The sequence below is a fragment of the Hypanus sabinus genome, unplaced genomic scaffold (assembly GCF_030144855.1).
Source record: "Hypanus sabinus isolate sHypSab1 unplaced genomic scaffold, sHypSab1.hap1 scaffold_1003, whole genome shotgun sequence".
NCBI lineage: Eukaryota > Metazoa > Chordata > Chondrichthyes > Myliobatiformes > Dasyatidae > Hypanus > Hypanus sabinus.
Window position 1 is genome coordinate 119,261 of NW_026779055.1, and position 16,444 is coordinate 135,704.

General features: G+C 48.9%; 1 protein-coding gene across 1 annotated transcript in view; it reads right to left on the reverse strand.

Annotated features, from left to right (window-relative positions):
• LOC132386123 (uncharacterized) overlaps window positions 1-16,444 on the reverse strand; it is a 22,974-nt gene continuing 6,530 nt past the window's right edge. Inside the window, exon 4 of the mRNA XM_059958417.1 lies at window positions 1-611. Within this exon, the coding sequence (XP_059814400.1) occupies window positions 363-611 (249 nt within the window). The 3' untranslated portion in view covers window positions 1-362. The remainder of the gene's footprint in view (window positions 612-16,444) is intronic.

A 16,444-nucleotide genomic window follows, 5' to 3' on the forward strand; every position in this document is an offset into this window, starting at 1 on the left:
TTTTGCCCTCAATAATCAACACAGGAATATTATGATCCCCACAAATCCCCCCATTTTCTAAATCATATCCCAAACAATTCCAAGTTTGATATCCCTTCCAATATTATCTCCATATAACCTCCAGTAAATCACCTCCTTCCTCACCACGGCCTTTGCCCTTTTATTGTTAATAATGTAACTCGGAGACTGATGCACCATCACATAAAAACTCACATTTCTCCCAATTTGCTTCCTGTCCCGTTATAAATCCAAATCCAAACTCATAAAGACAGGAAGGCTGACTGACGTTCACATAAACTAATCACCCTCCGAGTTCCCATTTGAGCGACAGGCACTGCAGCCAATGACAGCAGGCGTCAGTGTTAGGTCTGAGCTGCGATAGGCTGGAGGAAATCGGCCCTTGACCAGCCCCTCCTCTTCCGCTCCGTCGCCATGGCGGAGATCAGCGAGTCGCTTCTGTCGGTGTCGCCGGCCTCGGCGCCCACAAGGACGGTTGTGATTCCCCTTCGCGCCTCGGTGGGTCTGTTTCGGTGGCGTCTGTGGTGGCTGACAAAACATGCTTCGACAGGGAGCGAGCGAGGTCCAATGACTACAACTCCCAGAAGGCCCCACTGATGACGTTGTGGTGTTTAGGGGTAAGGTATAAAAGCAAAATGGAGGAAAATGTAATGCATTACGTTTTCTGGACTGTGTCGTGCCTTCAATAAACAATTAAACTAAAAGAGAGATTCCAGCGAGAAATAGATAGAACATAGAACAATACCGCACAGTACAGGCCCTTCGGCCCACAATGTTGTGCCGACCCTTAAACTCTGCCTCCCAATCTTAACTTCCTCCATATACCTGTCTAGTTGGCACTTAAACTTCACCAGTGTATCTGCCTCCACCACTGTCTCGGGCAGTGCATTCCACGCACCAACCACTCTCTGAGTATAAAATCTTCCCCCTTGAACTTCCCTCCCCTTACCTTAAAGCCATGTCCTCTTGTATTGAGAGTGGCGCCCTGGGGAAGAGGCGCTGGCTGTCCACTCTATCTATTCCCCTTAATATCAACTATACCTCTATCATTTCTCCTCTCATCAGCCTTCTCTCCAGAGAGTAAAGCCTTAGCTCCCTTAATCTCTGATCATAATCCATACTCTCTAAACCACACAGCATTCTGGTAAATCTCCTCTGTACCCTTCCACAACATTCTTATAGTGAGGTGACCAGAACTGGACAGAGTACTCCAAGTGTGGCCCAACCAGAGTTTTACAGAGCTGCATCATTACATCGCGACTCTTAAACTCTATCCCTCGACTTATAAACGTTAACACCCCATAAGCTTTCTCAACTACTTTGTCTACATGTAGCCCCAGCTCCCTCTGCTCCTCCACACTTCCAAGTATCCTGCCATTTACTTTGTACTCTGCCTTGGAGTTTGTACTTCCAAAGTGTACCACCTCACACTTCTCCAGGTTGAACTCTATCTGCCTCTTCTCAGCCCACTCCTGCATCCTATCAATGTTTTTCTGCAATCTTTGACAATCCTCTTCTCTATCTGCAACATCACCAACCTTTGTGTCTTCTGCAAACTTGCCAACCCATCCTTCTACTCCCACATCCCGGTCGTTAATAAAAATCACAAAAATTAGGGATCCCAGAATTGAAACTTGTGGGACACCACTAGTCACAACCCTCCAATCCGAGTGTACACCCTCCACCACAACTCTCTTTCTGCCGGCAAGCCAATACTGAATCCACCTGGTCAAACATTCCTGGGTCCCAGACCTTCTGATTTTATGAATAAGCCTACCGTGTGGAACCTTGTCAAATGCATTACTAAAATCCATGTAGATCACATCCACTGCACTACCCTCATCTATATGCCTGGTCACCTCTTAAAAAATCTCCATCAGGCTTGTTAGACACGATCTGCCCTTCAGAAAGCCATGCTGACTGTCACTGATCAGACCATGGTTCTCTAAATGCCATCCACCTCTGCGTGTTTCCCATTCCCCAGTGTACTATGACAGGTATATGTAGCTTCAGGTCCCCCGGGCGGGAGGGGGCAAGAGAGTAAATGCTCCGGGGGCCCTGGCCTTCATCCTATGGGGGGGGGGAGAAGGTCTGTCACCCCTGTGGTGAGGCGCCTTGGTGGCTGAGGTGGGGCATTTCCTGTCTCAGGAAATCTCTGAGTTCTGCCCTCAGGCAGTTTCAGGTAAGGAAGGTGCAGAGGGTGGGTTGGTGTGGGCATAATCTGGCTGGGTGGGGCGGTCTGTGTGGTCTTGTTGCAGCTAGATTTGCCCCTGTAATGCAGAGAACGAAGTGAGATTGGGGAGAAAGACGGGGGAGTGGGGAGAGGAAAGAAGGGGGAGTGGGGCCTGTGAGAGAGAGGGAGAGAGGGCAATAGAAGGGAGTGTGGGGACCGGGAGAGAGACGGGGAGTGGATATGAAGAGACGGGGTAGTAAAAGAGAAAAGGGATTGTAGGGGGAAAGAGAGAGAGAGAGAAGGGAGAGTGTGGATTGAAAGAGGTAGAAGTCCGAGTGGGGAGATGAAGAGAGATGAGGAAGAATAGGGAATAAGTGACGAGTAAGAGCAAGTGTGTTGTGGAAGAGGGATTCCGGAGAAAGGGGAGTACAACAGTGTCACTCCACTCTTCAGGAAGCGAGAGAGGCAGAGGGAAGAGGGATTCCGGAGAAAGGGGAGTACAACAGTGTCACTCCACTCTTCAGGAAGCGAGAGAGGCAGAGGGAAGAGGGATTCCGGAGAAAGGGGAGTACAACAGTGTCACTCCACTCTTCAGGAAGCGAGAGAGGCAGAGGGAAGGAAACTGAAGGCCAGTTGGTCTGACCTCAGTGTTTGGGAAATGTTGGATTCGATTGTTAAGGATGATGTCTCAGTGCTCTTTGGGCAAATGATAAAAAGGGCCGTAGTCAGCATAGTTTCCTGACAAATCTGTTGAAATTCATTGAAGAAATAACAAGCGGGATCGACAAAAGACAATCGGTTGATGTTGTGTGTTTTGAATTTCAGGCCTTTAAAAAGGTGGCAGACATGAGGCTGTTTAACACGCTACGAGCCCATGGTATTACAGAAAGAGCCCAGCACAGATAAAGCAGTGGCTGATTGACAGGAGGCAGAATGTGTGAATAAATGGAGCGTTTTCTGTCTGGCTGCAGATGTCCAATGGCATTCCACAGGGGTCTGTGATGAGACCCATTCTTCTCTGCTATATGGCAATGACTTGGATGATGTATTTGATGGTTTTGCTGCAAAATCTGCAGAGGACATGAACAGAGATGGAGGGAAAGGTAGTTCTGAGGACGTAGAGAGGCCACAGAAGGAGCTAGACAGATTAGGATTGGAAACGGCAGATGGTATACAGAGCATTCATTTCATGAGGACTAAAAGGTAAAAGTAGGGACGAAATGTTGAAACATTAAAAAGCTCTGGTGAGGCCTCACTTGTAGTATTTTGAGCAGGTTTGAGCTGCTTGTCTTAGAAAGCATGTGCTGAATCTCGAGGGGGTTCAGAGGTGGGGCACGAAAATGGTTCCAGTATTGAACAGGTTGTCATATCACCATTGATGTCTCTGGGCCAGAATTCAGAAAAATAAGGGGTGAACTCGTTGAAGGAGGAGCCTTGATAGAGTGGATGTGGGCAGGGTTTTTCCTGTGATTGGTGGGTCTAAGACCGGATGAGACATGAGGGCATCCTGTTAGAACGGAAATGAGGAGGAGTTTCTTTAGCCAGAGTGGAGAATCTATGGGATTCTTTGCCACAGGCAGTGGTGGAGGCCGAGTCTCTCTGTACATTTACTACAGATGGTCATATATTACTGATTGTTCAGGGTGTTAAAGGATACGGGGAGAAGACAGGAGATTGGGTCTGTTGCGAAATTGGATCAACCAGGATGATATGCTGATATATTGAAACAGAGTGGATGGGCCGAATGTCCTAACCTGCTCCAGCACCTCATGGTCTTATGGACTTTCTGCCTTTTGAACACTTCTGTCTCTTTGGGATGTGTATATCCTGCGCTTTCTGAATTGCTTCCCGAAATTCCACCCATTCTTGCTTTGACGTTATCGGTGCCAAAGGTCTTTTCCAATCACTTTTGGCCAGCTCCTCTCTCAGGCCTCTGCAGTTTCCTTCATTCCACTGCAACACTGCATCTCCGTTGTGCTTCCCCTTCTCAAATTGCAAATTCAATCCCGGTTCATTGCATCACACCCTAACCAGAATAGCAGATCCCTTAGTGCAGTGGTCCCCAGCCACCAGGCCGCAATGCATGTTCTACTGGGCCGCGAGGAACCGAAATGATTTGGCGATAGTGGGTTTAACCACGAGCTGCTCTCTGAAGCCACCTCGCAGGCATTCTAGAAATTCTCCCCCGGGGCATCCAGCAGCAACCGGGCTTTCCCAATCTATTTGTGTACTGAAATCCCACATGGCTATTGTAACGTTGACCCGCTGACTTGCATTTTCTATCTCCCGTTGTAGTTTGTAGACTACGTCCTTACTACTGTTTGGGGGTCTGCACATACCTTCCACCAGGATTTCTTTGCACTTGCAGTTCCTCAGCTCTCCCCACAGCGACTCAGCACCTTCCGACCCTATGCCGGCTCTTTCTGATGGTTTGATTTTGTTATGTTTACCAACAGGGCCACGCTGTCAGTGATGCCCACAACCTCATGTATGCCAGTCCGCAGCTCTTCCTCCACGTCAGTTTGCACAATGCGCGCATTCAAATGTAATACCTTCAGTCCTGTGTTCAGCCTTTTAGATTCTGTGTGTCTTTTCCATTGCAACTCATCCTGTCGACTGCCAGGTTGCCCGATCAGCAGCTTCTCATTGCCAGCAGTCTCACAACATACTGTCTCTGTCTACAAACCAACTACCTCATCCTCGGCGGTAGCACATCGGTTCCCAAACCCCCTACCTAACTCACAAAATATCTTTTTTAGGGCCTGCTGACATTTTTAACTGTCATTGGTGCCAATATTTACCAACAAGTCTGGTTGCTCGCCCTCCCCCTTTAGAATGCCAGGGGCCTGATCGGAGTCATCCCTGTCCCTGGCACCTGGACACATCTCACCATCCGGGTGACTCTATCACCAGCACAGAACCGCTGGTCGTTGGTTGACAACAGGAGGAACTCTAACCCTGTTACGGCGGAGGGAGGATCGGGTGAGAGTTAATGTTCTAGAAATGGAGGGGTTGTCTCATGGATCAGAGGGAATGAAAGGTTGGAGAGGCTTCAGTTGTTTGCTCTGTAGCGATGGGGGCTGAGGGGAGACCAGAGGCAGACTGACGCTGAGTAGAGATCTGAGAGAAGAGAACCAACATTGTTTGTTCACCAGGTGAATATCTCAATTACCAGAGGATGTGATTTCAAGGTGAGCGTGGGACAGTTCAAAGATGATGTTTACCTGTGTCCCGGTACTCTACTCTGCTCCACAGTCCTGTCCTCTTTCTCTCCCTTTCTCCCTCCCTCCCTCCCTCTCTCCCTCTCCCCCCTCTCTCTCTCTCTCTCTCTCTCTCTCTCTCTCTCTCTCTCTATGTATATATATATATACATATACAATTCCTCAATTTCTCTGTCTCCTCTTATCCTCATCCGTACTCTTTTACACCCTCCCACTCTTTCCTCCAAACATTCTTCCCTACACAGTCACTAACCTGCATCTTTCCCTTATTGTCTCTTACTCCGTTTTTGCCTAACCTTTCGCTTGCCGATCTTTCTCCCCAATTCCCCCTTTCCTGTAGCTGGCTGTCTCCGCCACCCACCCGTCCAGACCAGCACCACTCCCCCACCCCGCACTGTGATGACGGTTTTACACACTCAGTGGATTACACATGTTGTATAATTTCTCATCGGTTGGAAAGATTCAATGTTCTCTCAGAAGATAAAGGCTTGTGGTTTCCAGGAGAGGCCTGTATGTTTCCGTTTAGTGTGCTACAGAACAGGCGGTGGAGGAGTGTGGAGAAGGGGGGAGAGAGAGGGTAAGTGAGGACGTAAGAGAGGGGGAAAAAGAGGGGAAAGGAGAGGGGTAGAGAGAAAAGGAAGAGAGAGAGGGAGAGAGAGCGAGAGAAAGAGAGAGAGGATAGGCACAAAGAATGAGAGAGGGGGGAGAGAGAAGAGGAGAGGTGAGGAGAGGACAGTTGCTTTCAATGAATCAAAGTACAGTGATAACCTTTGATTCGCAAGCCGCCCATAAAGATTAATTCTTCACCTCGTGACTGGGAGTGCGGGGTCGCGAAATGTGAGGGCCAATTAATTAACTTAACGAATCATACATCCATGAGGTACTGAACTTGTTCACAGCTCTCTGCAGTGTTTCCGGTGGTGGCCTGTGCTGTTGCCGTGACAACACGACTAGTTTCCGCACAGGATGTGTTCTGTAAAAACAGATGATGGTCGTCCAGGAGGCGCCGATTTTCTTCAGCCTCTGGAAGAAGCAGAGAGGCCGCTGAGCTTTCTTGGCGATAGTGTCCTTGTGGCTGGACAAGGACAGGCTGTTTGTGGTGTTCACTCTCAGGAGATTGGAGCTCTCAACCCCCTTATCCTCTGCCGTTGATGTAAACAGGAATGTCTGCATCGCCCCGGCTGACTTCCTGTTGTCAGTAACCAGCTCTATTGTGTGGGTGAAATGGAGGGGGTGGGGAGTGTTGATACCAGGTCACAAAGCTCTCCAGCTCCGACACGACACGCGGGTGGAGAAGGTTTACTGGAGTAAATTCCAACCGTGTGAAAACAGCACTGGCTCTGTGAACACGGGTGGAACTGTCCAGACGGACTGAAGGATCTATTTCCGCGCTTTCCCCGAAACTCGTCCTTCTCTCTTACTTTTCTCACTCTCACCTTCCTCTCTCTCTCCTCTCTCATCCCAAACTCTACTATCCCTCCCCTTATTCTCCTCCATTACTCCCCACTCCCTCCGCCTTACACCACTCTCACACTGACCCCTCACCCTCTGCTTACTCCCTACCTTCCTGAATCCTACATCACTCATATGAAACATATTCCTCCCGCGCCCTCCCCATCCAGCCGAAAGGCTTTATCTGCTGTCGCTTCCGCAGGACACGGATTTAATCAACTTCCGGTGACTCTGATTCACTGTCAAACCCTCAGCTGATTTACTGTCAAAGATAGAACAGGTAAAGAGCTCGGGGGAAGTTGAGAGGCAGCAGTTACTGGGAAGTTGGAGAAACAGGACTGAATGGAACCAGACAGGAGAGGAATTTCACTCTCACCCTTTCCATCTCCCTATACGTCTCCATCTCTCTCTCTCTCACTCTTTCTCTCTCTCTCTTTCTGTCGCCCTCCCTCTCTCTCACACTCTCTCTACTCGCTGTCGCTCTCTCTCACTCTCTCCACACTCTCTCCCCTCTCTGTCTCTGTCTCTCACTCACTCACTCCCCATCTCATTCTCTCTACCTTTCTGTCTCTCTCCCTCTCTGTCTCTCCATCTCTCCCCCTCTCACTTTCTGTTCTCTCCCTCTCTTTCTCTTTCTGTCTCTCTCTCTCTCTCTCTCTCTCTGTCTCTCCCTCTCTCCCCACCATCTCTCTGTCTTCCTCTCTCTCTGTCTCTCTCACTCTCTCCCCACCCTCTCTCTCTGCCTGTCTCTCTGACTCTCCTCTCTCTCTCTGTCTCTCGCTCTCCCTCTCTCTCCATCTCTCCCTCTGTCTCACTCTCTGTTCCTCTCTCCCTCTCTCTCTTTCTGTCTCTCTCCCTCTGTCCCTCTCTCTCTGTCTCACCCTCTCACTCTCTGCACCTCTCTCTTTCTCACTCTCTTACTCTCTCTCTGTCTCTCTCCTGCTCTCTCTCTCACTCCCTCTCTCTCTCTCACTCCTCACCCTCTGTCTCTCCGCCCCCTCTCTCGGTCTCACTCTCTCTGTCACTCTCTCTGTTTCCCACTTTTTTTCTCAGTCACTGTCTCTCTCACTCTGTTCCTCTCTCTCCCTCTCTCTTTCTGTCACTCTGTCTCTCCCTCCATTTCTCTCAGTCTCTGCCCACCCTCTCTCTCTGTCTGTCGCTCTCCCTCTCTCTCTCTTTTCCTCTCCCTCTGTCTGTCTGTCTCTCACTCTCCCTCTCTTTCTCTTTCCATCTCTCCCTCTCTGTCTCTCCCTCTCTCTGTTCCTCTCTCTCTCCCTCTCTCTTGCTCTCCCTCTCTCACTCTGTTCTCTCTCTCCCCCGCTCTTGCTGTCCCTCAGTCTCTCTCACTCTGTTTCTCTCTCACTCTCTGTTTCTCTGTCTCTCTCCCTCTCTCTCACTCTCCTCTCTTCTGTCTCTCTCTCACTCTCTGTTCCTCTCTGTCTGCCTCTCTCCCGCACTCTCTCTCTTGCTCTCCCTCTCTGTCTCTCTCACTGTTCCTCTCTCACTCTCAATTCCTCTCTCTCTTCCACTCCCTCTCCCACCCTCTCTCTCTCCCTCTCTGCCTCCCTCCCTCTCTGCCTCTCTCTCTCACTCTCTGTTTCTCTCTGCCTCTCTCCCCCTTCTGTCTAGCTCCCTCTCTCTGTCTCTCTCACACTCTCCCCACCCTCTCTCTCCCTCTCACTCTCTCACTTCCCACCCTCCCTCTCTCTCCCTCTCCATCTCTCCCTCTCTTTCTCTCTCTCCCGCTCTTTCTCCCTCACTCTCTCCCACCCTCTCTCTCTGTCTGTTTCTCTCTCTCTCTCTGTTCCACTATCTCTCTCCCTCTCTCTCTCCCCCCTCTCCCTCCCTCCCTCTCTGTCTTTCTCTCTCACTGATACTCTCTGCCTCTCTCTTTCTATCTCTCTCTCACTCTCGGTCTATCTCCCTCTCTGTCTCTCACTCTCTCCCCACACTCTCTCTCTCTCTCCGCCTGCCTCTCCTTCTCTCCCTCTGTGTCTCTCTCACTCTCACTCTCTCTCTGTCTCTCTCCCCCTCAGTCTATCTCCCTCTCTCTCTCTCACACACAATCTCCCCACCCACTCTCTCTCCCTCTCACTCTCTCACTCCCTTCCCACACTCCCTCTCTCTTTGTCTCTCCCCCTCTCCATCTCTCCCTCTGTCTCTCTCTCTCTCTCTCTCTCTCTCTCTCTCTCTCCCCCTCTCTCTCCGTCTCTCTCACTCGGTATCACTCTTTCTTTCTGTCTATCTTCCTCTCTCTCTCTCTCTCTCTCTCTCTCTCCCTCTCTCACTCTGCACGCCCTCTCTCTCTGTCTCTCTCTCCCTCTCCGCCCCTTTCTCTGTCTCACTCTCTCCCCACACCCTCCCTCTCTGTCTCTTGTCTCTCTCTATTCCTCCCTCTCTCCCTCTCTCCCCACCCACTCTCTCTCTCTCTCCCCCTCTCTCTCTCCCTCTCTGTTCTTCTCTCTCTCTCTCTCTTGCTCTCCCTCTCTCCCCTCTCTCTCTCTTCCTCCCTCTCTGTCTTTCTCTCCCTCTCTCTCTGCCTCTCTCTTTCTATCTCTCTCTCTCACTCGGTCTCTCTACCCCTCTGTCTATCTCCCTCTCTGTCTAACTCTCTCCCCACACTCTCGCTCTCTGCCTCTGTCTCTCCCTCCCTGCCTCTCTCTTTCTGTCTCTCTCTCTCTCTCTCACTCGGTCTCTCTAACCCTCTGTCTATCTCCCTCTGTCTAACTCTCCCCACACTCGCTCTCTGCTTGTCTCTGTCCCTCCTTCTCTCTCTCTCTCTATCTCTCTCTCTCTATCTCTCCCTCTCCAACCCTCTCTGTCTCTCTGTCTGTTCCTCTCTGCCTCGCTCCCCCTTTCTCTATCTCTCTCACTTTCTCTCTCCCTGTCTCTCTCACACTCTCCCCACTCTCTCTCCCCCTCACTCACTCTCTTCCCACACTCCCTCTTTCTCCCTTTCTCTCTGTCTCTCTCCCTCTCCATCTCTCCCTCTGTCTCTCTCTCACTCTCTATCCCTCTCTCTCTTTCTGTCTCTCTTCCTCCCTCTCTGTCTCTCTCTCTCTCCCGCTGTCTTTCTCCCTCTCTCTGTCTCGCACTCTCTCCGCACCCTCTGTCTGCCTCTTGACTCTCTCTGTTCCTCTCTCTCTCCCTCTCTCCCCACCCACTCTCTCTGTCTCTCTCCCCCTCTCTCTTCCTCCCTGTCTCTCTCCCTCTCTCTCTTGCTCTCCCTTCTCTCTCCCTCCCTCTCTCTTTCTCACTTCCTCTCTCTCTGCCTCTCTCCCCCCTCTCTCTCACTCTGTCTCTCTCCCCCGCTCTGTCTATCTCCCTCTCTCCCCACCCTCTCTCTCTGCCTCTCTCTGTCTCTTTCTCTCAGTCTCTGTCTCTCTCTCACTGTTCCTGTCTCTCCCTCCCCACCCTCTCGCTCTGCCTGCCTCTCTCTTTTCCTCTCCCTCTGCCTGTCTCTTGCTTTCCTTCTCTCCCTCTCTCTCTCCCTCCCTCTCTCTGTCTCCCTCTTTCTCTCACTCTCTCGCCACCCTCTCTCTCTGTCTATCTCTCTCTGTCCCTCTCTCTTTTCCTCTCCCTCTGTCTCTCTTGCCCTCCCTCTCTCTCTCTCTCTCCCTCTCTCTAGCCCTCTCCCTCTGCCTGTCTGTCTCTTGCTCCCTCTCTCTTTGTCTCTCTCTCTATCTCCCTCTCTCCCTTGCTCCCTCTCTCTCTCTCCCTCTGCCTGTCTCTGTCTCTTGCTCCCTCTCTCTGTCTTTCTCCCTCTGTCTCCCTCCCTCCCCCTCTCTCTTCCGCTCCCTCTGCCTTTGTATCTGTCTCTTGATCTCCCTCTGTCTCTCTCTCTCTCACTCTCTGTTCCTCTTTCTCCCTCTCTCTCCGTCTCTCTCACTCTCTCTATACATGTACAATTCCTCAACTTCTCTATCTCCTCTTTTCCTCTTCCGTATTCTTTTGCACCCTCCCAGTCTTTCCTTCAAACATTCTTCCCGACACAGTCACTAACCTGCATCTTTCCCTTATTGTCTCTTACTCCGTTTATGCCTAACCTTTCGCTTGCCTCTCGTTTTCTCCCCAATACCCCCTTTCCTGTAGCTTGCTGTCTCCACCACCCACCCGTCCAGACCAGCACCCCTCCCCCACCCCGCACTGTGATGACGGTTTTACAAACTCAGTGCATTACAGATGTTCTATAATTTCTCGTCGGTTGGAAAGATTCAATGTTCTCTCAGAAGATAAAGGCTTCTGGTTTCCAGGAGAGGCCTGTTTGTTTCCGTTTAGTGTGCTACAGAACAGGCGGCGGAGGAGTGCGGAGAAGGGGGGAGAGAGGGTAAGTGAGGAGGTAAGAGGGGGGAAGGAGAGGGGTAAAGGGACGTGAAAGAGAGGGGGAAGAGAGAGACGAGAGAGACAGAGAGAAAGAGACAGTGACAGGCGGGGGGGGGGGGAGAGAGAGAAGAGGGGAGCAGAGGTGAGCGTAAATTGGGACACTTGCTTTCAATTAATCAAGGTACAGTGCTAACTTTTGATTCGCAGCCCGTCCATAGAAATCAATTCATCTTCTCGAGACTGGGAATTCGGGGTCGCGAAATGTGAGGGGACAATTAATTAACTTAACGAATCATACAGACCATTTAATCACAACACTGCATTAGGGAGATTGTGAAGTTAGTGGCCCATCTCTCAGGAAGTCAGAATGTTCGACGTGTGTGGGGTCTTTGATAACGTGGACTGTTTTATTGAGGTAGAGAGATGTGTAAACAGTGTCCACAGTTTCCATGATGTACTGAACTTGTTCACAGCTCTCTGCAGTGTTTCCGGTGGTGGCCAGTGCTGTTGCCGTGACAACACGACTAGTTTCCACACAGGATGTGTTCTTTAAAAATAGATTATTGTCGTCCAGGAGGCGCTTATTTTCTGCAGCCTCTGGAAGAAGCAGAGTGGCCGCTGAGCTTTCTTGGCGATAGTGTCCTTGTGGCTGGACAAGGACAGGCTGTCAGTGGTGTTCACTCTCAGGAGATTGGAGCTCTCAACCCCCTTATCCTCTGCCGTTGATGTAAACAGGAATGTCTGCATCGCCCCGGCTGACTTCCTGTTGTCAGTAACCAGCTCTATTGTGTTGGTGAAATGGAGGGGGTGGGGAGGAGGGAGACTAAAGGATGATGAGATATGGGGAGAAGTAAGTGTGTAGAAGGAGGAGAGATAGAACAGATAATGAGCGGGGGAAGTTGAGAAGCAGGAGATACCGGGAGGATGGAGAAACAGGACTAAATGGAACCAGACAGGAGAGGAATTTCACTCTCACCCTCTACATCTCCCTCTCCCTATCCGTCCCCCTCCTCTCTCTTTCTCTGTCTCACTCTCTCCCTCTCACTCTCCCTCTCTCTCTCTCTCCTCTCCCCCTCTCTGTCTTCCTCTCACCCTCTCTCACACTCTCTCTCTTTCTCTCTCTCTGTCTGTCTGTCTCTCACTCTCCACACCCTCTCTTCCCTTCTCTGTCTGTCTCCCTCTCCCTCTATCTCAATCTCTCACTCCCTCTCTCTCTCCCTCTCTTTCTCTCTGTCTGTCTCTCCCTGTCTCTCTTTCCCTCTCTCGCTCACTCTCCCCACCCTCTCTCTCTCTGTCTCTCTCCCTCTCTCTCTCTGCCTCTCTCTCATCCCTCTCTCTGTCTGTCTCTCTCTCACTCTCTTTCTGTCTCTGTCTCTCTCCCTCATTCTGCCTCTCTCTCTGTCTCTCCCTCTCTCCCCACCCTCTGACTGTCTCTCTCCCTCTGTTCCTCTCCCTGCCTGTCTCTCTCCATCTCTCCCTCTCTCTGTCTCTCTCTCTCACCCACTCTCTCTCTGTGCCTGTCTGTCTCTTTCCCTTTCTCCATCTCTCCCTCTCCCTCTTTCTGCCTGTCTCTCTCTCTGTCTCTCACTCTCCCTCCCTCTCCCTCTCCCTCTCTCTCTTTCTCTCCCTCTCTTTGTCTCTCTCCCTCTCCTCTCTCTGTCTCCCTCTCTCTGTCTCTTTCTCTCTCAGTGTACTATAAAGGCATGGATGAAGGATATGCAGTCTGGGAGAAAGGCGGAGCTGGGTCACTGAACGAAGCCAATGCTGATACAATCAATATGAACAATCTACTAAACAAGTGTAAACAGAGCACAGAATCATTCTGTGAGGGGGGTGTAGAGGGGGAGATAGGGTGGGAGGGGGAGAGTGGGGGAGACTGGAGAGGGGTGGAGAAAGGGGAACAGGGAAGGGGGAGAGGGAGGGAAGAGAGTGAAAGAAAGGGAACGTGGGAAGAGAGGGTTCAAGAGTAGGAGAATGGGGTATACTGGGGAGGAAAGAGTGAAGCAGAGAGTTGGGAGAGAGTGGGAAGTGTGGGGAGAGAGTGTGGAAGAGGGGAGGACAGTGTGTGAGAGAGGAGAGAGTTGAGAAAGTTGAGGAAGGGGAGGGAGAGAGAGAGAGAAGTGGTAAGCAGTGAAAGTGAGCTTTGTAGGCAAGAGAGTGGGGAGGGGGGAGGGACAGAAATGGATGGGTATGGAGTGGGAGGTGCCTCACCTCATCTTGCCCTGATGACGGATGCTGCTTTTCCTTTTGCTAAGGCAGAGGTTGATGGACTTTCGATCGGTCAGGGCATGAAAGGATACGCAGTGATGGCAGGAAAATGGGGCTGGGAGGAAAAATGGATTTACCATGATGAAGCGGCAGAGCAGTTTTGATGGGCCAAATGGCCTAATTCTGCTTCTGTCCCTCATGGTCTTATGGTCCAAGAGCAGCCTCTTATTCAATGAGAGCAAGAGCAATGAACTGGTTCTGGACTTTGGGGGAGGAAACAGGAACCCATGAGGCAATCCTCATCGGGGCTCAAAGGTGGGGACGTTCAGCAACTTTAAATTCCACAGTGTGAACATTTCAGAGGATCTGTCCCGAGCCCAGGACACAAGTGTAATTACAAGAAAGCAGAAACTGTCTGTCCTCAGTAGAATGGCCCAGCACATCATAGTGGATATGGCCCAGCACATCACGGGTAAAACTCTCCTCATAACTGAGCACATCTCTGTGGAGTGCTGTCGCAGGAAATCAGCATCCATCATCAAGGACCCCCACCACCCAGGCCATGCTCTCTTCTCAATGCTGCCATCAGGAAGAAGGTGCATGAGCCTCAGGAGCCTCAACCCCAGGTTCAGGAACAGTTATTACACTCAACCAGCAGGTCCTTCTTTCTTTTTACAATATTTTTATTCAGAAGAAAAAATAAGATTTACAGAGTGCAACACATAGATACATTTCAACATAACTTGTGTACATTCATATATTGTAATAAAATTGATCAAAATGTTATAGCATAACACATAAAGGTATACCACTCTGAATTCAAATATTTAAAGATAGGTCATACATCATAAAATAAATTTTGTGTGTATATATATATATATCGATAATTAGAAAAAATGTATTCACAAGAAGAGAAGATAAAAATATACATAAAATTCTGTGCACTGTTAAACTTTATAAATTGGAAATGTACTTTAGGAAAGGCCCCCAAGTATCATAAAAAGATCATTTCGAATTTAAGACTGAGCAGCGGATCTTTTCTAAATTTAAATAAGACATAATATCACGTAGCCATTGAAGATGTGTAGGCTGGGTAGACTCCTTCCATTTAAGCAAGATTGCTCTTCTTGTTAAAAGAGAGGTAAAAACTAAAACCTGCAGGTTAGGAGTATTTAAAGTTATATCTTCATTTGCAATAATAGCAAACAAGGCAGTAAGGGGATTTGGGTCAAATTGGACCCTAAAATGTTGAGATAAGGTATGAAATACTTCCCGCCAAAACTTTTCAATTGTAGGGCAAAACCAAAACATATGAATTAAAGAGGCATCAGCAGAGTTGCATTTATTACGAAGTGGAGAAACATTCGGGTAAAAACTGGAGAGCTTCTGTTTAGAAACGTAAGCTCTATGAACCACTTTAAATTGTGGAAGAGAATGACGAGCACAGAAAGATGATTTATTAACCCGTTTAAGGATTTTATTCCATCTATCATCAGAAATCTGACAATTTAGGTCATCCTCCCAAGCTTTTATTTTATCTAAAAAGTCCTGACTAGAATCAATCAACAAGTTATAGATACCGGTAATAGAACCATTAAGAAAATGTTTTAAATTTAAAAGATAGTCCAGTAGATTTTTATCAGGACCTATAGGAAAAGTAGCTAATTGGAAATGTAGAAAATCTCTAATTTGAAGGTATCTGTAAAAATGAGATTTTGGGAGTGCAAATTTATTTGACAATTGGTCAGATGATGCAAGAGATCCTGTGATAAACAAGTCCCAAAAACATTTAATACCTAGTTCATCCCAATCCTTAAAGACTTTGTCAGTCATGGAAGGGATTAAAAAAATAATAATTAAGGAGAATGGGACTTGAGAATGAAAAATTCGCTAAACCAAAAAATTTTCTAAATTGAGACCAGATCCTTAGACTTTGCTATTCCCACAACCAATGGACACAATCAACAGCTCTTCATCTCAAGTTCTGGATGTTTCTTTCTGGGTTATTTATTTGTTTTATTTCTTTTGTATTTGAATTTTGTTGTCTTTTGCACATGGTTGTTTTGTTTGTCCTGTTGGCAGCGATCTTTCATTTATCGTACAATTGTTCTTGAGTTTACTGAATTTACAATATAATCAAATCCCCGGATTATACATGTTGACATGCCTATACTTTGATTATAAAAGCAATACACAAGTCAGGCGGCTGATATCAGCTGAGCGTCCAACACAATCAGACCATCAATTGTAATCAAAAAGCTCCAAAACCTGGGCCTCTGTACCTCCTTCTGCAACTGGATCCTCACCAGGAGACCAGTCTGTGTGGATCAGAAATAACATCTCCTCCTTGGTGACAATCAACACGGGCACACCTCAATGATACGGGCTCAGCCCACTGCTCTACTCTTTCTACACCCACGTCTGGGTGTCTAGGCTCATCTATAAACTTGCTGATGACACAACTATTGTTGGTGGAATTTCAGACGGTGATGAGGAGGAGTACAGGAGTGAGATAGATCAGCAAGTTGAGTGGTGTCGCAGCAACAACCTTGCACTCAGCATCATGAAGACAAAGGAATTGATTGTGGATTCAGGAAGGGGAAGTCGAGGGAACGCACACCAGACCTCATTGAGGGATCAGAAGTGAAAAGGGTGAGCAGTTTCCATTTCCTGCCTGTCAACATCTCTGAGGAACTATCCTGGGCCCAACATATTGATGCAGTTACAATGAAGGCACAACATCGGCTATATTTCATTCGGAGACTGAGGGGAATCGGTCTGTCACTAAAGACACTTGCAAATTTCTACAGATGTGCTGTGGAGAGCATTCTAACTGGTTGCATTTCTGCCTGGTGTGGAGAGGCCACTGCACAGGATCGGAAAATGCTGCAGAAAGTTGTAAACTTAGCCAGCTCCTTCATGGGCACTGGACTCCACAGCATCCAGGACACATTCAGATGATGATGCCACAAAAACAGGGCATCCATCATTAAGGACCCCCATCAGCCAGGACATGCCTTTGTCTCATTGCTACCATCAAGGAGAATGT